Raw genomic sequence first — 25,364 nt, forward strand, 5'->3', positions numbered from 1 at the left:
CTGCACTGATTAGGCTGCACACATGGATGGATGGATGGATGGGATTTTTGTATTGTGGATTAACCTGCTAAGACAACGATGACACATCATCACTTTATTAAGTTGGTGACACTTTACTTTTCAACAACATAAGCATGTATTTCAGTAGATTGCAAATCAGCTGACATTGCTATCTGTGCAATAAAATGGTTTCTCATTAAAACAACCCAAAAGACCTGATACAATATATGAACTGAGGTTTGACCTTGGAGTAATGAAAACTTAGCTGAGGCCTTTTGTGGTGAGGCGGACTACACCGAGGGGTGCCCGGGGGTAATACCACTATGCTCATCATGTGTGCCTCACAGAATTGCAGCAAAACATATAAGCAATAAGTTAGCAATATAAAAGGGGCTTCTGATTCTTGTTTCTGGCCACCTAATTAATGTAACTTTGAAAAGTGTGTACAGCTCTTGTTTAGAAAATATTTTGCTGTTAAGTTCCAGATGTCCCTGCAATGTCTGTAAAGTGTATATTGTGATAACAGTCACAGTGATGCAGTGGTGAGTGGTGAGCAACAATTAGGAACTTGGTTCAAGTCCTCTCTTGGACCTTTCTGTTTTGCATGTTCTACTCGTGCATTCCCACTCGAGCCTCCTCCGACAGTCCAAAGACATTCTTGCTAGGTTAGTTGGTGACTCTAAAATTGCCCGTCTGTGTGAGTGTGAACGTTTGTCTGTCTCTGTATGTCAGCCCTGTGATTGACTGGCAACCAGTTCATGGTGTACCCCGCCTCTCGATCAATCACAGCTGCCGTGGGCTCCAGCCTATATGTGACCCCGAACTGGATAAGTGGTATAATGAATGGATAGCACACTCATGATCAGTACTGACCCAAAGCAGATTTTTTAGGGGGGAAAACCAAAAATAATGAGTTGAAGGATACTTGAACAAAATTGGAGCCCAGAGGAGATGGGTGATCATTCTCTGTGGATTAATCAAAACAAGCTACCCCTCTCACATTACAGGATCATTAGACACATAGTTAACATGAAGATGATTCGCGCAGCTTTAATTTTCGCATGAATGCATCTTTTTATTTTCTGAATAGCAGAGCACTGCCCTTCTAAAGTTTGCCAAGGTTTTTGATGAGAGCAGATCTTTACATCTCCTTCTCGTTACTCCTTCATGACATGAGCACAGCCCAAACAGCTCAGCAGGGTTCTCTCTTTTTTAAACTGATTTAAAAATTAGGCTAGCATCAGTGGGACTGTCAAGAGTTTATTCTCTGTGTTAGGGATTCTGCTGCTTCTGTTTTATTGATTACCTACATTGACTGCTGTTCTTTATAGCTCAATTTAAGGCTTATACCGCGGAGGCAAAATGAATAATGTAATGAAACTGGATGACTACATTGAAAGATGGAAAGATAGCACACAAACAAATATGATAATGCTTTATATCATCTGTAGGATATAAAATGTTCATGTTTTATGAACCTTTCTCAGAAAGACATTTTTAAATCAAGGGATATTTTTCCACCTCATCAAAAGAGGTCAAACATTTAGAAGCCCATACATACATCTATGCCATCTACTGTATATTCCTCTGTTTTCCAGTGTTAACAAGTACACTTTGATTGTTGAATGTTTTTAAAATCTCTACTTATTTATCTCTCTCTTGGTGATCACATTGCTGGTTTCTCGTGACAATTAATACGTTTACATTACGTCACTTGAAAAACATGGTTAAATATGTCCGCTTCGGGCTTCCGTACAACCCGCTGACATGCAGAATGACAATCTTGTCGTCAATTTAACTACGTCATGACTCACTTTTGGCTAAAGTCGTGGAGTAGCCTCAAACTGCCACACGAGCAGGTGGTGTGTGTCCACTGAGAGGATTACTGTCCAGCAGCAGAGTTGATTCAAATCTTTCTGTCAATATAACAACTTCCTGCCTGAACAAACACATGAATAATGAGTCTTAAAGCTGTTATCATATGGCCAACATTTACACAGTCATTACTATTCATTTGTTGGCATGCATAACGTTATTTGGTAAACACTTAGCGCTGACACAATGCTGCTGTCGTGGTGAACAACAGATTCAACACATTTTCTTTTCTCTCCTCCAGTGTTGAAACTAAACGCTGACCTGACCACATCTGCAGCTCTGTGACACAGCAGCACAACCAAAGCACTCAGCAGCATGTCCACGCTGAGGTTGATGTATCCTTTGAATGTATATATTTAGATTGTCTTTGTCAATCTGTGTGTAGCTCATGAATTATTAACGATTAAGTCATGAATATGTGTCAATATAATAGTGTTGACTCGATATGGTGCAGAGGAAACATATTGCTAGATTCACTATACTCAAAGAGTCACTGAGAACTTTAATCCTCCCATTACCCCCAAAATAAAACCAAACACAGTATGTCTCAATAATAATCAAAAGGCAAGAACATAGATGACTTTCAGTTGAGAAAGATTTACTCTACATCGACCACATTAAATTAACAATATGTATAAAAGCTAAACGAATTAAAGAAAACAAATTGAACTTTATGCTTTACTTACTAAACTCATCGCATCTGCACCTTTTTAGAATATGATTGTAAGGATATACTTCTTATGCTATGTGACAGTACTACTCTGATAGTTATTTGTAGAATAGTTTCTACCCTGTATCTCTAGATATTTGCCGATACTGTAAAACTTCAGTGAATAGCCTGAGCTTTAATTTGATGAATTATGGAAGAGACTTTAAAATGTTTACATTTACTCAAGAAATAATATTTAACAGTGCACAAAGTGAGATATCAATTAACAAATGAAATGACAAATGAAAAGAAAGAATTTGCTTTTAAGACAGCTTGCTAACCTGCTCTGCAGTTGGTACACACACGCACACACGAGCGTCAGATTTTGAAGTTCATCTTGATATTTTTGTCTCTCTGCTTTTATTTGTTTCAGCTAGTACGGAGATAGTGCCATACAGGATAGGCTTTTATTAAAAGATGCATGGTATTTAGATTTTTAAATAAACAAAGAAATTAAAATTATTTCCAGGGTGTTCCCCTCACTAAGTAAACTTTGCAGTAAATAAGCAGAAGATTCATATTCAAGTCTTATTTTTCATGATACATTTTTGTTTCATTCATCAGTACATTTTTTATTTTTATTTTTTACAAATTCTGAACTTAAATTTAAAAAAGTTCATTTTTAAATATTTGCTTCTCAGAGAACAAAGTTGTGCATAAAGGACTGGTCATGGGGACACAGCGACAGAGATCGGTTCAAAAAATGTTTATACTCAACAGTTTTCAATCAAGAGTGAACTACAGTATAATGGAAACCTGAAATAGTGAAACAGTGGTATTTGTACGAAACAGCTGAAGAGCTGCTGTGTAAGGATGTGGCTGGAGAGAGAAACATTTTTCACATCATTCATATTTTCAGACGTTGCTGAGTTTGCAGTTTGATTGCAAACAAGAAAATAATGTGAGAAACATTGTCTGAACATATTTTAAGCTAAATCCTGGAAACACAGCAGGTCAGTTTTGATTTGCGTCCTCTACATATGTGTATTTTAAAGTAACCATTAGTTTAGCAGCATTTTATTAAAACAGGTATTGTGTGTGCGCATGTGTTTGTTGGGGAAGGGAGTGTGTGTCACATTGTGATGGCATGCTGTTAAATAGGAACACTCACTGTTTCCTCACAGTGTGAAATGTGTCAAAACTTCTAAACAGTCTGTGAGGCTTAAATCACAGTATTTAGAGAGACTAGTTATTGTCAGTTTCAGATTTGACTCGACATGAAATACTGAATTTAAAAGAAACACAATATCCCTCTGCTGGCATTTAGCTCTCCTCGTGCACTCTGCTGCCACAGTGGTACATTTACTTGTTTGATGCCTTTGTTAAACACATGTCTCCTTGTAAAAATCTAAGCAGATGGGGTGCCGGTAGTGCAGTGGCAGCACACGTCCCCATGTATAGAGGCCACAGTCCTCACGCGGAAGGCCCGGGTTCGACCCTGGCCTGTGGCCGATCTCCCGCATGTTCACCCTCTGTCTCTCCCTGATGAAACACAAATGTTACAAAAAAAGACCTCAGACATTGACGGAGGATTAATCCCTGATCAGGTGGGGGGGTTTTATGTCAATCTCCAGAAGTCATTTTATTTTCTTAACGAGGATTTTCGACTAGTTGCTTAATGCACAAAATTCTTGGCTTTAATATTATTGTACATTTTTTGAAACCGCACGTTGGCCTTAAATTGAACCGAGAGCTTTGGGCTTATTAAACAGTTTGCTATTTTAAATACAGTGTACCTTTCTCTTCGAGCGTGAAAATCACATTTCAGGTAGAACAGTGACAGGTCAATGCAATAAACTTCAGCTGCTGACGAATTTGCATACCCCTTTTTTTCTTCCAATTGTATCAAATGAAATGCCTTAAAATAATGGAACTGGAAGACTCTGTTTTTGGTTTGTTGAGGGAAAAGCCCCCTCAGACAAGTGTGAAAATAATAAAAAGAAAAATAAATTGTACTTATAGCAGTAGCCAGACTGAGCTGACAAGGCAACCCCCAGAAACAGCTTCTCGCTCAGCCCTCATGGACTGTTTACTTGATTAAATATAGTTGTGGAATTACAACACTGCCAGCTATACACATGCATTGTTCCACGATTGTTCACTAAGACTCCCTTATTATAGATTTACTCAGATTTAAAAAGCTGCTAAATGAATTTGTATTGTTGCTACATGACGATACACGGAAATGTTGACAATAAAATGCTTGAGTGTTTAAATCCATCTTCATTGTCTGCCACCCCTCATGATGCAGACCTGCTGTAAGGCGATAAGAAACGCTACAAACACTCTTGTCGTGATTAGCTTTGAGCTCAGTTTGCAGTCGACTACAGGATGTCAGGGGGAGGCGAGGACACGGACAGAGCTGGGGAGAAAGGGTAAACGGTTGCAGATACAGAGCTCCTCCACCGCCACTCTCACTGAAGTCAATTTGGGGACAGTGGAGATGGTCGGTGCTGATGGGCAGGATTCTGTGCCATCATGGGGAAATGGCCGCAGCTGATAATTGGGCGTGGGACTTGGTGGCTACACAGCAACACGGCCTTGGTAATGAGATTAATGATGTTGTGTTAGGTCTCGTTTCATCAAGGATAGGATTATCTACTAACATCCCTCCAAAGGTGAAGGAGAGGACAATTACTCAGACAGATTCATCAGAGCCATTCGCTATTCAGGATGAGCTCAAAATGATGTTTTAGAGCCGGGTCAGGGCTCATTCCCACAGAAAAAAAAGCAATTTACTCAAAAACTCAGTAACAAGCATTAAGGAAGTCAAAGTCAATTGTATTCAACCTGAGTGTGGCAGAGTGAGTGTTATGGTGCCGCAAAGTTCACACTGATTCCTAATCAAACGCCGCAGGGTGAATATAAAAATGTTTCTTATATGTGAGCGACCACAGCCAGTAATGACAGTTGTCTTTGTCAAAGATGACTCCTAGATTAATTTTGTTGAGCTCTGCCCTCTCTGAAGACAGGAAAAAAAATATTCATTACAAAGGATCTTAGGGCCATCTGAGGCGGCTGCTCAAATGATGTGCCACCTCTCAAGTGAATCTCTGTTTGATTACTTCCAGACTACATGCTGATGTCTTTCATATTTGTTAAGATGAATCCAAAGAAATCCAAGGAAGGGAAGTTAAGTGTATTCAGAGGGTGGAAGCAGTTTATTTAAGGCCTTCAACTCCTTTCACTGGTTCACTGCTTCCTCCTGTTTCACTCTTTTTCCTGCAAAATTTAAATTTGTGTTACTTACATCTTCAGGCGGGAACATTCAGCAGGAACCTAAAAAAAACAAAAAAACCCCTGAAGAATGACAAAAATGAAGCAAAGCCTTCTCAGTCAAGCTCGAGTTAAGGCAATATTAGCATTAATGAGAAGATGTCATGTTATTCTACCACACAAACATAGTATGTTCAATATTCACTCCTTTTTTAAAACATGTGAAAAGCCAAGCGTATTTGCTGCTTTAGGGCCTGGCAGTGCCCACAACTTCATAGCGCTTCTTACCGAGTTCATTGTTGCTAGGTTACTAAAGTTAACGGCTGTTTCTGTTGGTAGTGTAGTTGTGTGTTTTAGATGAAGGAGTTCTGTCCTGGCATCAGCTGCAGCTCTGCCCTTGGAAATTGTCCCTTCGAAAAGACGAGTCTGACTAGTGGTCTCCTCCGCCATGTTGTTGCCAAAGCTGATATCATAAGTCCTGAGTCTTTTTAATTTGGATGTTCATTGATGGAGTTGATGAGAACAGATCCAGAAAATTTAACCACTGAGTCTACAGGGTTAAATTTATGTGTGTTTTTCTAAGACACATTATATGTTATTTGACTGTGTGTTGACTCACCGGTACAACTTAAAACCATCATGACCAAGTCGTGCATTTAACTCCCATGAAGTTTAGGTTTGGCATGAATAAAATGTTAGCTAACATCAGCTCTGAATCTTTTTAGAAACAGACAGAAAATCACTTTTGCAGTCACACACAGACAAACGTTCCTTTATTGTGTAATTATGGACAGTTTGCACATTTATCATTAGCAACAAGGATGATTCATCAACTGTAATAAAACCTCTCAGAGTTGTATTATTTGGAAAACAAACAAGTATGAATAAATAATGAAATGTGAATAAATCCGTTTTTTTTTTTTCTTCCTTCCAGTGACTGAACTTGCTGTATACATTATAAATCAATTCATCTAGCAAAAACATATGCTAACTTTATAAAATATGGGTTTCAGTTCAAGTCCTGTGTCTTTAAAAACATCCAAAGAAAAAAACAAAATCTTTGAAACCAGCAGTGAAATGCCACTATGATACATATTCAAGAGATATCATGAGATTCTTCTCTAATAAAAACTGACATCAATCATCTAGAGGAAAACCTACTGAGGTGCACAAGAAAAGACATTCTCTTGATGGCACGGGGGGTTATAAATTAGGGCTGGTTATGTACTTTTCAGAACGTTTCAATATAAACATTCTACTTACATGTTCTTCACTTTTCACCAAAACGGAGGCGAACGGTGCCATCACATTTAATCAGAAGTAACACTTTATTTTACAGTCTGCGTAGCTTATTTGTACTTTGTATTTCCAGCATTGACATGTTCAGATATGCTCGCCGGGGGTACAGAAATATTGCACAGAATGGAATATGTGCTGATGTCATTCCCATAACATCCACTGCACTAAAAAAGCTCCTGCACCTGTTTTATTCCTAAATGCCAAGAGTAGAAGGGCTTTCAGGTGTTACACACCTTCCCAGCATTACATTAGGCTGATTAGAAGAGCTGGAAAAAGGGCAGCTCAGGGATAGTGGACCATCAACCCTAATGAACGTCTTATTTTAGTTGAAACTTAAAAAGCACATTTCAATTTAATAGCTCAGAATTTCTTTAATTCAACATCTACTTTTAAGAAGGATAACATTTTGTATAACAGGTTAAGTCATAAAAAAATCCTAATCTGTTAAATTTGAGTATTTCTGGGCTTGATGTAACAACAACTTTTAGTTTAAGCTAATGGTTGGTGCTAAGTTGGTCGGTTGCATCCATGATTTAAGCTTCAGACAATCATTTCTAACAGGCATTAGCACAGAGACAGAACTTCAGGTCATAAATGTCATAAGTATTCTCTTACTGATGTCCTCTCCAAAAAGGTTTTGAGTGATTTGAGATGTAGATATTTTAGCTGTTGTTAGCCAACAAACCTTCTGCTCAGCTAAAGAGAACTCACCTGTTGTAGGCTACGTTTAGCTAACACTCATGTAGTTAGTTAGCTAGTTAGCATATACGTGCCTGTTAATAGCAGCAACTTTGCTTGATGAGCATTTGTTAGCAACGGTGCAAAAAAACAAAGAAAGTTAACTGTACAAATTTAGGTCCTCAAATATTTACATTCTCGATATTTTGGATATTCCAAATGCACTTCAAGAATGCCTCAAAAAATGAAATGAAAATGTTATTCTGAATCTGAAAGTAACTCTGGAAGAAACTAGCCTAGCACTCTTTGGGACATGTTGTAGCCTACTGTAATTTATTAAGGAACAAAGTAGCTTTTGTTGTTAGTGCTTATTCTATTACTGACAGTTTCAGGTGAATTTTAATCAACTTGATGGAATAATCAAAACTCAGTGTTTACTGGTTTTCAGGCTTTTATTCTTTACCCTTAGGCTACTAAGTTTTCTCAGTTTCATGATAGAACTATAATGCTGTGTACACATAAAACACAAATTAAATCTGTCATTCAACAAAAGTATATCGAAAGTCAATGGAATGACACAAATCGCATAGTGTGGTATGATGAACTTGTCACGCAACTGAATGGATGCAAAATGAGGCGCAAGGGAGGCGAAATCCACTCCAGTGGTTAGCCTGCAGTAGCACTGAAATTTTGCTTCAATAAATTTGATCAATGCAATGACATTCGCACGATCCCGCGATGCAAATACTTTTTCCATGTTTGGTGTGTACACAGCATAACAGTTTCCATGGAACTTGAGTCCCATGATGATAAGCAGTCACGTAAACTATGTGATATATTAATTCAGTGGTTCCCAACCTTAGAGTCCCCCCATGAAGGACCCACACCATAAAAGTGATACACAGCTGTCAAAATGTACTTTCACTTCTTTTAAAATGTTTTCACTATTAAACTCAGAATAAGCCAACAAAGGTCTTTTTACCAAAAGACCTTTGTATAAATTTCCGAGCATTTTTTTTTTTTTTTTTTTTTTTTTATAGAACTCATAATTTTAATTAATGTGTGCTAATGCAACTTTAACAGAACCTCACCAGAGCCTTGTGCCCCCTCTGAGATCCCTAGCGCGCCCCTAGGGGGGCCCAGACCCCAGGCTGGGAAGCAATGCACTAATCACTTTAGATTAATTCTTCGGCAACTTCAAACCTTAAACTCATTTAGGTTTGCTTTGCTTGAAGTGTATCGAATAATTCACATATATTTACTATATTTCAAACAGATTGGAATTGCATTAAAAGAAGCATATGAAATAAATGGTATATGAACGTCCAAATATATTAGAAATTTAAATACATTTTGGAATTTTTTGTTACTGCAGAACAGAAATATTGGAAAGAAATCTCATGAGCAAGCTGCAAATAAATATTAGATATCTCTGACTCGTTTTAGTTTTTCTATTGTTATTCATTTTAAATCAACTATAATAATTCTCTAACGGACCGATGATATGGCTCCAGTTGTAGCTTGGAGGAGATTTTACACAACCGGAAAGCCTCTCAAATACAGAGAGATTGTAGAATAAAGTGCACTGTAACTGAATCATACACATCTTCCAAAGTACAGTAGTTGTGCGCCATGCGGCTTCAAACTGGGCAGAGGGCTCCAAGGCTCTCCTATAGGATAATTCATCAAGGTTGGGCGCTGTGGAGAAATGTGCCTGTTATTGGTATTAATAGCCTTAGGTGAAATAGGTCTTCTCCACTGTGGAGATGATCTGGCAACTCGGGTGAGCCCTATCTCACTTTTCTCCACTTCAGACTCAAGCCTTAGTCTGGCCGTCGCTGTCCTCAAGCGTTTGCTGCAGGAAAGGCAGCGAGTGTCTTCAGAACATTTAAAAACATCCCCCCATCCCCAGCCACCACATCACACTTGCTATTGCTCGGTTCACTAAATCATATTTCTCTGATAAATTCATGATTGATAAATTATCTTCTCTTTGTAGGCAATAAAATGAAAATAATTTGTGGTAATTAAGGCAGTCTTTCCATGTACAAACGAGACAATTGAACTCAGAAAATGTAACCAGATAGGAAAAATTGAAAGGTTGGACTTGTCCCATTGAAGTCGTGTTTGCCTTCTCCAAAGTTTATAGTACCTTCCAAGTTTTGATCTCCAATTTCTTGAAGAAAACGTCTTGTAAAGTTCCCATATATTCACTTTTCCTTTTAAACAGATCATCTTAAAATCCCACAGAGTCCCTCTAGACCTTACAGAAGCCTTGGTTTTAGATTTCAGCAGAAAGAAACCTCAGATGTGGAGTTATACGTGCACAGATGGCACGCTCTTATTGAGTACCTGCGCCCTCATCAGCTGAACGCTGGTCATTATCTTCTTCTGGTGGCCCATCAGCGTCACCCCGAGCCTCTGGATGTCCCTACAAAACACACATTTACAATCATACACAGAGGGATTAATGCCAGTCACTTATAACGGCTTCACAGCGGTTGAGACTCAGGCATAAGACGTTTTGATATAAAACTGAAAATATGGATCAATCTTTTTGAAACATACTGGAATTCTTAAAAAAGACCAAGCTCTCCTATACTCATAGACAGTAGAGAGGAAAAGTACAGAAAGAACATTATTGTAACATTACAATTCACTAACTGCATTTGTGTTGTGCTGGAGCGTCAACATATCCAAATGTCTTTCTCGAGCTATTTAAAGCATTTTTATAGACTTACAATTTTGCACAAAACAAAGAAAGAAAGAGGAAAAAACATGTTCCATAAATTCAACATCTATTTCCATCTCTAAAGCCAGCACACATTTATCTGTATTGTTGGTGTCTTGCTCCCCTTTTTAGATTTCATCTGAAAACTATTTCAACACTGCATGCATAGGGGGTACTTACTGACACCTGCCTTAGTTTGTCAAAAACATAAAAAGGGTTGAGCCTTATATTCCAGTTGGCCTTTAAATGCAGTTTTACGGTATGTTTTTTTTCTCTTCTTTGTCGTGCTAGTACTGACTATGACATTACTCTGCTGTTGTGCTAAATCTACTCAAGGAATTTCAACCCACACATTTTTTTGATTCCTTTGCTATGTCATCATTCTTCTTTCTGGGGTTCATAGCAGCACTGACTACTAAATTAATTATGACATTGCCTTACATTTTCAATAAACCTGCTAAAATGTACAACAATATGCAGAAAATAACAGATATTTATTCAATTTAAACAGTTCATACAATAAATAATTGAATGACAAATTGGTGCATAAAAATACACCAGCATACAAGAAATGACGTGTTTGACTTTCAAAATGTAGCTCGGGAGGACCCCCGATCCAGCCACACCTAATTCAAGTCAAATGAAGCCTTAAAAAAAACCTTTAATTAATACCCCCCCCCCCCCCCACACACACACACACACAGTGTACAAATCGTGTCATTTATTGTATTTGAGGTTCTGAGAAAATTGGCTTTTATTATTGGCATGACTCACAATATACTCCAAACTAGAGATATTTTACTGCAAAATCATAGAAGAGAGGCGGCCATGTGGTGTGAGATGCTCATGGAATGTGTAAATAATTTGAAGGCTCTGACCAGAGGGTGGAAAGTCTGCATATCTGATGTCAGTAGAAGTGGCTGCTTAGATGCATCTGTGGAGGTGGTAGTTAAAGTAAATGAGTGGCTCAGAGACACAATAGTAAACAAACCGATTTTATCTCTATTCTAAGATTTAATGGAGTTGTATAATTACCCGAGTGTTAGAAAGCTTACTTCAATGAAACATTGAAATGTTTACGTTCCCTGGGTAGTCATTTCTCACACTACAGGGTCTTAAAGCTGGAACCCTTGAGCTTCGTTCTGTCAGCAGCTAAGAGTTCACATTTGATTTCACCCTCCATTACAGTCAATACTTACCCTTGGTTCATGCTTATGACATGTCCCAGAGTGTGGTACCCCCCTGCTGCAAAGTGGTCCTTGTAACGGCTCATCTTTATGGTGTCCAGCCACTCGTTTACTGAGTTACAGCTACTGAAGTCTGGGATAGCTCTCTCCATCAGTGGGGGACTGCTTAGACTGCGGCCGATAGAGAGACAGATGGCCGTGGATACAGAAAGGGAGAGAGGAAGATGAATGGGAAGACAGAGAGATTAGTCGGAGAGAGTCCGAAACAGGAAAAGAGTCAAAAAGTGAGCAAGAGGCAGAGCGACTTGGGGAATGGGGGGGCTTTGAAATGCGTTAGTAGCTGAGGCAGAAAATCAATAGTGGTTAAAATGATAGAGAAGAGGGGGCTGCTGTGGTAGCAGAGCTGCTGCTTTGGGTAGATTAATACTGGGAAAAATCCTTCACATTCCTCCTATACCTGCTACTTCTCTCACCTCGCACACAGAAGCAGCGTGTCATGCACCACTGACTCTGTAGGACCTGCGATCTGAGCAGAGCAATTTACACAGGTCCATCCTCAGCTCGGCTGTCCTTTCAGACCTGCTCCTGGATTCACTGCGGATCAATGTCAATATCGCAGCTGGGCTTTTACTTAACGCACAAGGCGTCTATCAGAGATGAGCTTATCGGAAAAACGAACGCGGCTGCTCCCTACATCTGCCAGAGAACTTTGAGGGAAACTTTAGGCTGCTACTTTATCCCACTGTGCGCATGTTTGAAAGCAGCTGGATTTGATTGGATTTAGTCTGCCTCCCACACCAGGACAGTTACTTAGGAGCCTAACAGTCTGTCAACGTATATTGTCCGGGAGATCATCTTCTCAGCCCCTCGCAGGCGGTGTCTAGCTTTGATTTGCAGCCTAATCCGTTAATCACATGAACCAATATTTGATTAAATGTTGGCGAACTGTCACGCCAAATTAAATCAAAAGACTCCTCGGCATGTGACACAATGCACCCATGTTGCCTTTCAGCGAATACAGATCTATTCAGAGGCCCACCCACCTGCAGAGTGTGTCCATAGACTTCAGGTTCTCTGGGTTGCGGATTAGTTTGTCAAGAACGGTGACTATCTGGCAGAAGCGCGGCCTCTCGTTGCGATCCTTCTGCCAGCAGTCCAGCATGAGTGTGTGTAGAGCAGCAGGGCAGCCCATAGGAGCAGGCAGCCTGTAGCCCTCCTCCACCGATTTGATCACCTGCACATGGAAAGCAAAGTGTGAATGTGCATGATGAGTAATAAAAATAAAGTAAAAGAGAAGCTTTAACGACAAATATTGCTCACATCTCTGTTTGTGAGGTTCCAGTATGGCCGCTCCCCGTAGGACATCACCTCCCACATGACCACGCCATAGCTCCACACATCGCTGGAGGAGGAGAACTTTCTGTAGGTGATCGCTTCCGGGGCAGTCCAGCGGATTGGAATTTTCCCGCCCTGTCAAGATCATATGGAGGAATGGTCCTGATGAATTACAGGTTTTTTTCACATGTTTGGAAGGCATTTTGAGGTTAGAATATTAAACACACAATTACAGTTGTGTATTGTTTGTTTTTTAGTTTTTTTCCATCATAAAAATACATTTGTATCTAAATCCTGACTCAGTGACACAGAGCTTTATTTTTGTCCCAAACTTTTCAAAAACACCTGTGAGTCACATTGTTGCAGTCAGTGAACTTTTCCTTTATCATCACGCTGCATTACCATGAAACACATAGTGTTTATTTTGTCTCCATGCAGCTCGAAATGTTAACTCTACTGTAGCACCGATCCACAACTGAAGAGAGTTCTCAACAAATGCACTAGTTTTTTAGAGCTGAATTTGGAGCTGAGAATTTTTCTATTGGTCTTTTGCAGTGATTTTTAGAATAAAAAGAAGACCAAATATTGCTTGTCCTGGTCTTTGAACACTGTAGGGGAGCATTAAAAGATAAGAGACTCTTTGACCTCTACATGGAAGATGGAGACAGACTGAAGGAATGCATTCAACCTGCAACTGTTTAAAACCTTACTATAGCCCTTTTCACATATCCACTCCGGATAATATCTAGATAATTTATTGGCTCCCTCATGACCTGGAGTATGTGAACATATGCTCCTCACAGCTGGAGACAATCCCTGTTAGATGAGAGGAGGGCCAGGGGGTCTCCTAAGGTATGACGTGATGTATGAAAAAAAAAAAAAAAAAAAGCATGTGTAGTGGATGAAGCAAACAGAGTCTGCTATGCGATGCTGTAATGACAATATTTGCCTTTATATCAATGCTATGTGTAGTAAGAGTCGAGAAAAGCTGTTTAATTACGTACACAGAGGCTAAAAGTGGTCACGTGCAGACACGCTGTGCACCGTGCATCAACAGTTTAAATGTTATATCCTATTGGCTACAGGTGAATTCTCCGGACAGTATCTTGCTGCGGAAAAAATGCTAGTATCTGGCTGGAGGAAGTCCAGGTTGAAGTCCTGGCGAAAAATTCAACTGTTTGCATTCACATATACAGCCCCTCCGGGAGTTTTTCAGAAAAAAATTGTATCTGTGTGAAAGGGGTATATGCAAGTTTCAGAGCATGTTTTCAGATCAAAACAAATGTTCCCTTCAGACACATCTCAATCACCCCTCAACCCCCTCCTCCCCCCTGTCTCCGCTCTTTCCCTCCACTAAGCTCCTATTTCACTGGATGTGTTCTGTTAGGCAGAGATAGCAGCAGACATGATAAACATCTGAACTAGTTCAAGTAATTGGGCAGTAGCCGAAGGACTTGGGTTGGGAACCGGAGGGTCGCCCGTTCGAGTAGTAGCCTAATTTGTGTGGCAGCTGGAGAGGTGCCAGACCACTTCCTGAGCACTGCTGGGGTGCACTCGAGGAAGGCACCGAATCCCTCAACTCTAGAGCGCCTGCTGGGGGCAGCTATGTCACTCTGACGTCTCTCCGTCAGTACATGTCCATGTGCATGAGTATGCCTATGTGAAAACACCTAATTTCTCCATAGGGGATCAATAGAGTAAAAAAAAAACATAAAGAATGGTAGTAATAATAATAATAATGATATGCATCTAAAAGTTGATTTTTGGAGTTGGTTTTTATGTGTTAGTCTCTTAGAAAGTATTTTCTTCTGTTTTGTGTGCTGCAACAGGCCGTTCAGAGACATTATGAAAATAGTCTGAGTCAGCCTTTTCACTTTAAACAATAAGACATGGAGCAAGAAAGGCCCTGTGAGGGGCGTGGTCAGTCACAGCTCATTTGTATTTCAAGCCAGAGACACAAAAACAGCCTGTTCTGAGTAGGGCTGAAATGTTTTGGGGACCTCTGAGGCTCACTTAAATGTGTTGAAAATAATGGGACTTTAAACTGAAGTACTTAACCATGAGTAAATGCATCATAGCGGCATAAAGTTTAACACACTTGAAGGGAAAGAAAACGAGTGTATCTTATACGACAGACGAATGAGATCGAATGACCATGGTGTCATTAAATCAGCTCCTGAACGTATGTGTTACAGGAAAGGTCTTAAATGGACTTGAATATGTGATCTACTTACATTATGTGGATATAAAACTGACACTTCATTAGACTGACAAATGGATACATCACATCTTAAACAAGCAACGCGCTCCCTTTGGGTTATTTTAAACATCTGAAGGTTACTCAGAGGAGCCCATTAGAAACACTTTACGTCCTGCTGAACATTCAAGGCAGCCATCTGATCTGCTAGAATTCTCCAACCTTAACTTATGATCTTAATACTTCAGGTTCTTCAAAGTGACTTTGCAGCCAGATTCCACATAATAGGCAGCTTTATTCTCTTCATTTAGATTTCCCAGCAGAAATGTGAGCTGTATTAATCTTCAGCCACTATCAGGCATTAATTCCTGATGTGCTGTAATGATGCCATAGAGTTTGTAATATCATCCGTGATCCAAAGAGATGCTGCGTGTAATCACCTTGCTTTCTGTAATCTGATAGCTGTGCTTTAACAGACTGTAACAGGCAAATGTGTCAAAGGCGGATTTCCATCTGTATGCCGTGAGCTGATAGCATTTGACTGCCACCTTGGCCTTTTTCTTTCAGTTGAGATTTAAACGATTTGTTCCCGTCAGGCTGCGAGGTTTAATATCGGACCCTCCTGAAGGACTCTTCCTTTCATGTAGCTTCGATTGCATTTGTATTGCTTTTACTGTCATGTTTGTCTCGATGATTCTTTCCGGGACAGAATTCAACGGAGTGGCCTCATTAAACATTTATATTAGAATCACAAATACAGTTTTATTTGTCAGATAACTTCATAAAATATAAAGACATGAATCTCCAAACAATGAAATGTAATAATATTCTGCAGGAAAAAAAAAAAAAAAAAAAAAGCTCAACTCACTGCTTCCTTTCTTTTCTTTTTTTTATTGAGCAAATCTCAGAGGGATTTGTGGGTATCTGCAATTACATCACTTCTCCAAACCAAAGCTACCTACTTATGTCTTGCTGCAGGTGCTTGTTAATAACTGCAGCTCCTCAGTGTGCGTTAAAGGGAGAAGTCTATCTTCATACCTTATTCTAATATAGCTCTTCTGATCTCTTTTGCTGCTTCTCTGACCAGCTGGACTTCATGTGTTTCACTCTTTTTCAATCATAATGCTGATTTCAAACCTTAAACCTGTTGTTCTTCAACCTTCCTTTGGGCAATTTAACTCAGCTTTGTCACATCTTGTCTCTGGGCTGATCCTTTTCAGAAATCCACATCTCATATCAGGATTTTTTTTTTGCTAGTTTTTTGCTAATTTTGGGCTGCCATCGGCCATCGTCAAAGTTTGAGGGTGTTTTCATGGAGAACGCAGTTTTTCAGAGACAGCGCCTGGTGAATTTGTCACTTTTTTTTTTTTTTTTAAAGAAACAGGGCAGTAAATAGAGTCAGAAGTCAGGGAGAGAGGGAGTGGGCACTGACATGCAGGAAAGGAGCCACACGCCACACCTGAATCTGGGCAGCCTGCTTTGAGGACCAAAGCCTCCGTACATTAGGCGAGGGCACTAACCACTACACCACACTTACAGTGCCTTGAATGTGTCACTTCTAACTGCAATCAGTTTATTTTTCCTGCTATTCTGCCGCACAGGCATGCCCTACACAAAGATACGACAATAATGAACCAGCACAATCAAAGATTTAGTCCTTAAATTACAAACAACGACACTAAAACTCTGAATGTGGGTTCAGCTTTCAGACAGAGAGATTACTCATTTGAGACAGCTGTGAGCGACGGAATCGCCAGACTGCAGCAGATTTCACAAACTTTCATGACAGATCTGAAAGTGACAGAGTCACAAGAACACAAAGCTTCAGGATTAAATGTTGATTTAATCCTAAATTTTTCTTTTGTGTCTGCACTTCTGTCAATATCCATTTGCTCCCTGTCTTTCCTTCTCCAGCACTGTCAGAGTATATGATGTATAATTATTTGATCATTTAATATTAAGCGCCATTGCGTGACATCGGTTACAGCGTTGTGGCGTGTGACAAAAAAAGCTTTGACATGCCGACATAATACAGGTCAAGTTCGTCAAAGCCACAAATAACATTAATAACACCTCAGGCATAAAGAGAGACAGAAAGTTCATGATCACAGTCAGGATCGACACATCATGGACTCAGCTTGGCACTTCTTAAAACTGTTTAACAGTCCTGAAAAGGTTAAAAAAAAAAGGAAAAGTCAAAGGTCTCTAGATGAGAAAACGTTTAGGCTCACTTATTATTCTGAAAAGTGAATACAGCTGAGGTGCAGAGGTAAACTTCTCTCTGTGTCTCCTTGTTCATCATGGGACCACATGTGTTGGTAATAACAGCGCGGTTACAATTACTGACATGTAAAAGTACTTATGCCTTGCTCAAGTGCTTGAGAGGTGGTCTGGCACCTCTCCGGCTACAAAACCAATTTCCATAATTTGGTCTGCATTGGAACTTCAACCCGCGACCCTCCTGGTCCCAACACAAGTCTCTATGGACTGCGCTACTTTCCCACTGCTAAGGAGAGTCATTCTAATCTCACAAAGCACCGAGCTAAACAACAACACACCTCTACTAAACTCGTAGTCAAAGAGCCTGCGTGGTCTTTAAGACCACCACTGATAGGCGGAAAAAGCCTCCTTTTAAAAGAACAAATAACTTCACACTTTGTCACTATTCTTTCTTTTTTGCTTTTAGTTACTGTAAATCACTTTAATTGTATGGTAAGGTGCTATAAAATCCAGCTGTTTTGATTGATTATTTACATTCATTATTTTTCTTTTCACAAAATTAAAGGGAAGGTAAACATTTTTTGCCAAATTGGAGCACAAAACTCAACCAGAGTCCAAGGATGACAGTGTTGGACATATGTGGAGATTAATTAATTAATTTCTCACCATTCTTTGATGGTGAATTTCTGTATTGTCAGTCCTTACATCCTGTGATCACTTTTCTGTAATGCTTCAATTTCTTTGACAGATCTGTGCATGTATATCAAATAACATGTTTGTGTGTGCTTCGTTAATGCTTGCCTCAATGTGAAAACTCACACTGGTGGTGTATGCGGCGTCGGGGTCATCCTCCAGTACCCGGGACAGGCCGAAGTCAGACACCTTACACACCAGGTTGCTGTTGACCAGGATGTTCCGGGCAGCCAGGTCTCTGTGGATGTAGCCCAGGTCAGACAGGTAGGTCATACCAGCTGCAATGCCACGCAGCAATCCCACCAGCTGGATGATGGTGAACTGGCCATCGTGTCTCTGCGAGGAGGAAGAGAAGGAACGGGGGAAAGAAAATCAGGAAGCAGAAGGAGAGAGGAGATTGATGTGGAGATAAAAAAAAAAACATGATGGTATAGGAGCAGAAAAGATGAGGAGAGTGATAGCGGAAGAGATTTTAATCACGATAGAGAAGAGAGTAACGATAAGAGAATAAAGCATGGCAGGGAATTTGCCTTTTAGTAATAATTCACATTCATATAAGCAAATACAGGAGCTGGTTGACATTGTCTATGAGGTACAATGTTAAATCGACTCATGTTACAGAAACTTTGATATCTGCTCAAAACACTACTGCTGTTCTCGTGGCAAAAAAAAAGTGATGTTCAAGAAGCCATGTCATGTGAAATCTCTCTTCACTGGAAACAGTTTATTAACAAATTATAAATCTGTATTATAATGTAACATATCACTATAAATTATGATAAAGATATGCTAAATAATGACACCATTATGATAAGATGGGAATTAAAACTATCGTAGAGCTTTTAGAGAAATACACTAAATTATCCAGACAAATGAAACTGATTTAAATTAAAGCTTTAAAACATATCTGAGAAGTTAACAACTTGTCAACACTAAACAATATGTGGACTCATTTAGGTACGTGAATTTCTGGAGTCTGTTGGGGCCCTAGTTAGTAAACAATTAGGTGGCCCTCCAATCAGCGTTAAGCAGGGCAACACGAGTGAGTTCTGTCACATGGAGACCCTTTAGGGAGGTTTTCCGCCGCCAATGTAAAATGTTCACATTTTCATCCACTGCTTGGGGCCCCCTACTAGTCTGGGGCCCCAACGAGTTGCTGGCCTTCCCTCTTGACAAGCAGCACCTCTGACTATGTCGACAAAGTAGTGAGATGCGAATCATGGCCGATCGCAGCAAGTGATCAAAGTTTGGCTAAGCTACACTTGATAATAAAAGAACAAAGTGCCACATGTGCAGCTTGTTGAGCTACCCTTATAAGAAGTAGTAATGTTCATTTTTTTACAAAGGAGGAGGGATGCAGGTCACAATTTTTATTCTCAAAATTACAATGAAAATATATTACCTTTTTAAACTTATATCAAGAAAAAAAAAGTTCTTTAGATCGGCATCAAGACTCACTGAGTCAAACAATCCAAGCAAAAGAAACAGTTGTTTATAAGTGTGTAAAATCTCACCCTGAGGAAAGAGTCCAGAGAGCCGTTCTCCATGTACTCTGTGATGATCATCACTGGTTTACCTGAGGAGACAAAGAAGGTCCTTCAGGATCCTTCTTATGTTTGCTTCCAGCACTAATTAAAAACTGAGTTTTATTCATCTGTTAGAATGATAGCTTTGGACTTCAAATCGTGCACAGCTTGTTCAAAAAACAAGCACATTGCAGCTTTGTATGTCGAGTGTGTTTTTATTTTTTTTGATTAACAATTTTTTGTTTTAGTTTTAAAAAAATCCCAGTTAGAAAACTTCTGCCAAGGGCACAGAATTAAAAAAAAAAAAAAAAAAAACAAGAACAAGAAGTACCAAGACGAAAACAAAACTACAAAATTTGGACGTGAGCAGGAATCCACTCAGCTAACAAAGCTGTGTCTACATTCCAGCCTGTGAATATGTGGTAGGATTATTAAAGAACGAGAGAATGATGGTTGCTCTAAAGGTCAGAATGGTCAGATACAAAAACAAACAACGAATGAACTTTTCTTTCACTTTTTAAGTCTTTTGACTGCTCAAAGCACTTTTACATCACAGGTCACACCTACACATTCACACAATGATGGCAGAGGCTGCTGTGTAGTGAAACCATTGAAAATAACTAATTCCATTCAAACTCCACTGATGAAGCAGCCCAAGAACACATCAGACATGTTGCTGTGGATCGAACCCAACTGAGAGACGACCAACTGATCGATCAACTGAGCCACAGCTTGTCTCATATAAGTAAACTGTTGATGTCTGTGAATTTAAGCTACATTATTAACCAGCCACCTCTACCCACATTGTGGTTTAAATGAATAGCTCATGATCTTCATGTCAAAACACTTCACAGTGTTTTATATATATATATATATATATATATATATATATTTATCAAGGGGTGAACTGACCTTTAGATGCACTTTGTTCGAGAAATGAACTTTAACGATTTTGAAAAGCACCGTCACATTTACACAAAGTAGAAATCTGTTGGATGGTTTAGGATTTAAAGGAAGAGATGATTCAAGTAATTGTTTCCAGTTTTACTATTCCATTGGAGCTAAATTTACTATTCTGCCTTATTTTTATCTTACCTCCCAGTACAAAATACTACAAGTTACAGTGGTCCCATGTGGAGGCTTAAAATTTGGCACATTTTAAGCCATCCTTATCGGTCTTATTCTTTTAATAAGCCTTTGCTGCTCAAGTCTTCAGCCTGAGTCACGAGGGCTTAACTCAACAAAATGCTAATTGATAGCTTAACTAAGTCAAGCTTTTTTCAAGCTTACTAAGTTTCAAAGTTGTGACAGGTGCTGCCTTCAGTCGATACTAGTCAAAGTTTTATTACTCTTCTTAGTCCAGATTTTTTGTTGTCCCGAACATATCTTCACATTAACATGAAGTTTAAAAAAGAGCTTCATACTCTGGGTTACCACTCCCTCCAGGCGGATGACGTTGGGGTGGTCAAACTGGGCCATTATTGACGCCTCAGCCAGGAAGTCCCTCTTCTGTTTCTCCGTGTATCCTGCCTTCAGGGTCTTCAGGGCCACTGGGATGTCTCGCTTCCCCGGAAGTCTCATACGTCCATAACAAACTTCCCCAAACTCCCCTAAAACACACACAGCAGAATATATATTATAAAGATCATTATCTCAGTGTTTGCACATCAGCATTCACTTAAAATGTCATTTATTGTTTTATGTTTTTGAAAGTATAAATCCACCAGACTCCTTGTTTTTAGAATAATCTTCTTGTCATGTTAACTTTTAGCTTGATGTTGTCATTAACAATTAACTGAGTAACAAGTAGCTTTGTTACTCTGTTTTTATTTGAGCTGCAGTTTAGTGTTTCTTCAGCATGCTGGTATATGCGTCTCCAACAGGTCCATAAAGTTTTGAAACAATGCACTGAAATACATATTTGGGATGGTTTTTTTTTTAAAGTCCAAATATCCTGTAGAAAATTACTTTAAAAAAAAAGACAACTGTCTGATCTCATTTGATCGTGTGTCTGCAGGCTTTGTAGTTGTTAATTATCTAATAAATATTCACATTTATTTAAATACGACTTCATGTCTAGGTTTTATCCTTCTGAGGCTTTTGCAAATTACAGATCCATTTATTTGTAGGTTCTGAATGGATAATTGAAATTATGGTTAATTAAATCTGAAAAGTCAGAATGACTGCTTTGAGCATTTAAGTGTTTAATTAACAATCACTTAAGTATGAACTTTATTCCACTTTACTCAACATACTACGCTGCATCTCAACTAGCTTTAAAGGCCAACGAATTCAATTCAATAAAAAAAAATTATATATATATAGGGATGTCCGATAATATCGGAGGGCCGATATTGACTTAAAAATGTAATATTTGGAAATATCGGTATCGGATTTTTACAACCGATATTACGTTACGTTTATGGGCGCGCGCTTGATGACGTTAAACAACAACATATTGTAACGGTTCATGTTGTAAAGTCAGTAGTTGATAATGTGTTCATAATTCCGATGTGGAGAGTCAGTGAATGCACCAGCGAGAACGTGTTGAGTGGCTGTATGAGAGAACGCTGGGGGAGAGAGTTGGATTGTTACGGCAAGTTATGTGTTGCTCTCTACTGTAAACGGCGTGGTCACGGCCGACAGTGATCGGGTTATTAAAAGTTATTATTTGAACGCTCTCGTCGTCCTTTAACGTCCGTACGGACGCTACAATATACAACACGCTGGACTCGTGGCTAACAAGTTAGCTCACCCGGTGAATGCGGTGTCCGTGATTTGGAACTATTTCCAAGTGTCAACTACGGATAATAAATTTGCAATTTGCAATGACTGCAAAGCGTCGGTTATGCGAGGAGGAAACAAGGTGTCTTCCTTTAATACATCATTTAATAACCCATGTCAAGAAGAATCACGCGGAGTTGCATGCTACATTTGCGCAGCAAAGTGATGAAAAGCAGCAACAGCCGAAACCGAAGAAAACCACACAGTTGTTGCTTAAAGAGTCAACTGAGAAAAAACAATGTGGCAGCAATGGAGAGGCTGCTGGTGGAAGTGCAGATGACCCAGGCCGGGAGGACCAGGACTGCCCACCTAAGAAGGCTCGAACCTGCGGGACATGTACCAAGAAATCCTTGCAGAGAATGAAGTTGCAGCTCAAGCACCTACAAGCGAGACAGCGCAGGTGAGTAATTGATTAACTTAATCATCAAACTAAATTTAATCTGCTGTGCTGAGTGCGTCACATTAAAAATATACATTACATACAATGAATACAATAACCATTTGGCAGTCAGTGCTTCAAAGAAAAGTAAATTCTATTAAAGAAATGGAGGAATTCTATTATACATATGTCTTTTTTATTCTTTCTTTAGGTGCATGCATACCTAGGAGAAGCCATCTCCCAGAAAGGATGCCCTTTGGAGTACTGGAGGCATCAGGAGAGAGGATTTTGTTACTCTTAAAAGAGATTGAGCCCAGTTTGAGTATATTATTTGACAAGTTATGGCCAGTCATTCATTGACTATGTTTGTTTACAACTAATGGACTGAAGATATGCCTCTTCCTTTTTTTATATTGTCTGTGGTGTTGTTTGAGGCTGTTTGTTGTTTAGGTTTCTCTCTAACACTAAATAAATATGGCACTTTTTTCCATAATTTAAGTTGTTCTCTTATTTTTCTCAGTGTGTACATTTGGAAAGCCATGTTTCATTCACATATGCATCCAGTGGGGCATCACAGTAAAATTAGGCATAATGTGTTCATTCCACAGGAGATATTTTATGTTGTTGTTACCTAACAGTTTTGATGTAAAAAGCCTGTATATATCGGTATCGGTGATATCAGTATCGGTGATATCGGTATCGGAAATTAAGAGTTGGACAATATCGGATATCGGATATCGGTAGAAAAGCCAATATCGAGCATCCCTATATATATATATATATAAATTTAGGTTCCCGAGGGGCAATTCAAGTTAAACATTAAAGGAAGACTGTGCAACGTATAACTACAACAGAAATCCAGTATATCCTCTGTAAATATCACTCTGAGTCATGACTGTCTGCAACAAGTGAGAAGCTTGAATCCCACTGGCTGTGTTGTTGTAGAGGCCATGTTAACACGGACAGGACAGCCGTCTATTCCATCAAGCATAAAAGTTGTTCTCTGTTCTTTACTCAAGGACTAGTGAGGAGAAGAATAACATGCTCACAGCTTATTTTGGATGCCATGTAAGAGTTTCTAGATCACGGTCATTCTGTGTTAATTTACAGTATACGCAATGTGAAGCCACTTGCTAAGCAAAGCGTGCTAACATTAGCCTGCTAACACAACAATGCAAGCCAGGCAATTGCAGCCGAGGAGAATTTTGTCCGCTGCTTGCGCAAAACTCCTCCTTCTTTAAGGCTTTAAGTATGGCGGAGGTGCAGGTGTTTTTTGGTTCATCCTGGTGATCGAGGGTGACATCTCCTGGATCAAAAAGGTGCATATTCACCCTACAATGTAATGTCCTAATCCTAATTCATATAGAAAAAACAATGAAAGACTACCTGCAAATCTGAGTTTTTATCATCTACTTATTGTGTTGTCAATAGCGCTTTTTATATTTTAGGCGGGGTTTTTCTACGTTGATTAATAAAAGTTATTAAACACTTTCCATTAAGTTGTTGAGTCTTCAGGGTTTATAACAAGCGCAGTGTATTGCAGCGCTAACACCGTTAGTATTCCCTCCCTGTCTGAGGAGCTTTGATTGACAGCTCAACGCAACGCTCTGATTCCGCTCTGCCATCCTCCTCGCTGCTGCACACCACAGCCTTTACACTGGCCAATGATTTTAAGTTAGCTCAGCGAATGATTCTTACTCTGTGTGTGTGTGCGTGTGTGTGTGCTCTGATAGTGTGTGAGTTCATGGTTTTACCTGAACCAATGATTTTCTCTATTTTGATCCTGGAAGCTTCAATTTCTCGGGCAAACTCGTGCACCGCCTGGCAGGGGTCCTCGTATGTGTGCGGGTCGATATAGAACCTCGTGTCGGGGAATGACACTAAGATAAACAACATTAGCATTTGGTCACATATCGGAGAATGAGAGCAGCATCGCATCTGAGCCCCTGTCACTGGTGTGTGCGGAGAGGAAACTTGATGAAAAGGGAAGAAATGACTTGCAGAAAGGAGCAGAGAGAGAGAGAGGGAGAATAAACAGCATGCGAGGAATAAAGCCTGTGTGCTCCTGTAATCACTCAGCGTGTGATGAAAACTGTTTGCTCTAAGGATGAACTTTATTACATGGGGATGAAAATGCGACCTCTTTGCAAGGAATGTGATCTAATCTATTACTGATAATAATTCAGGAATGGGCCAAACATACCGTGACCGTTCTGGTAATGCATCTTCTCCTCGTCAGAGTCCTGGAAAGCTTTGCTGTAGCCACAGTGTCTGTAGAAACCACACGCATAGGCGCAGAGAGGACAACCATACACACACACACACACACACACACACACACACACACACACACACACACACACACACACACACATAAACATACAGTGGGATGAATACAGGACAATCGTGAAACATTTGTGCTATCAGACTCTAACCACAGCTTATAATTAATAAATCAATAATTGTTCAAGATAAATGATTAAGTTCAGCAGAGCTATTCATCACTTAGAGATGCTTAGTTATTAATGAAGAACA

The 25,364-nt window shown here is 39.5% G+C and overlaps 1 protein-coding gene across 3 annotated transcripts in view; it reads right to left on the bottom strand.

Moving 5' to 3' along the window:
* Nucleotides 1–8,141: 8,141 nt before the first annotated feature.
* epha8 (eph receptor A8) overlaps nt 8,142–25,364 on the bottom strand; it is a 114,604-nt gene continuing 97,381 nt past the window's right edge. Inside the window, exons 12-21 of one of the 3 annotated variants that reach the window (XM_079342634.1) lie at nt 25,033–25,100; nt 24,584–24,709; nt 21,091–21,276; nt 19,655–19,716; nt 18,249–18,476; nt 13,016–13,165; nt 12,739–12,929; nt 11,708–11,866; nt 11,387–11,442; nt 10,134–10,208 (exon numbers count right to left, since the gene is read on the bottom strand). In XM_079342634.1, coding sequence (XP_079198760.1) covers nt 11,433–11,442; nt 11,708–11,866; nt 12,739–12,929; nt 13,016–13,165; nt 18,249–18,476; nt 19,655–19,716; nt 21,091–21,276; nt 24,584–24,709; nt 25,033–25,100 — 1,180 coding nt within the window. In that variant the 3' untranslated portion in view covers nt 10,134–10,208; nt 11,387–11,432. Of the gene's footprint in view, nt 10,209–11,386; nt 11,443–11,707; nt 11,867–12,738; nt 12,930–13,015; nt 13,166–18,248; nt 18,477–19,654; nt 19,717–21,090; nt 21,277–24,583; nt 24,710–25,032; nt 25,101–25,364 lie in introns of all 3 variants that reach the window. The other 2 variants (XM_079342633.1, XM_079342632.1) reach the window with 2 other exon arrangements.

This window comes from Symphodus melops (assembly GCF_947650265.1).
Source record: "Symphodus melops genome assembly, chromosome: 4".
Lineage (NCBI taxonomy): Eukaryota > Metazoa > Chordata > Actinopteri > Labriformes > Labridae > Symphodus > Symphodus melops.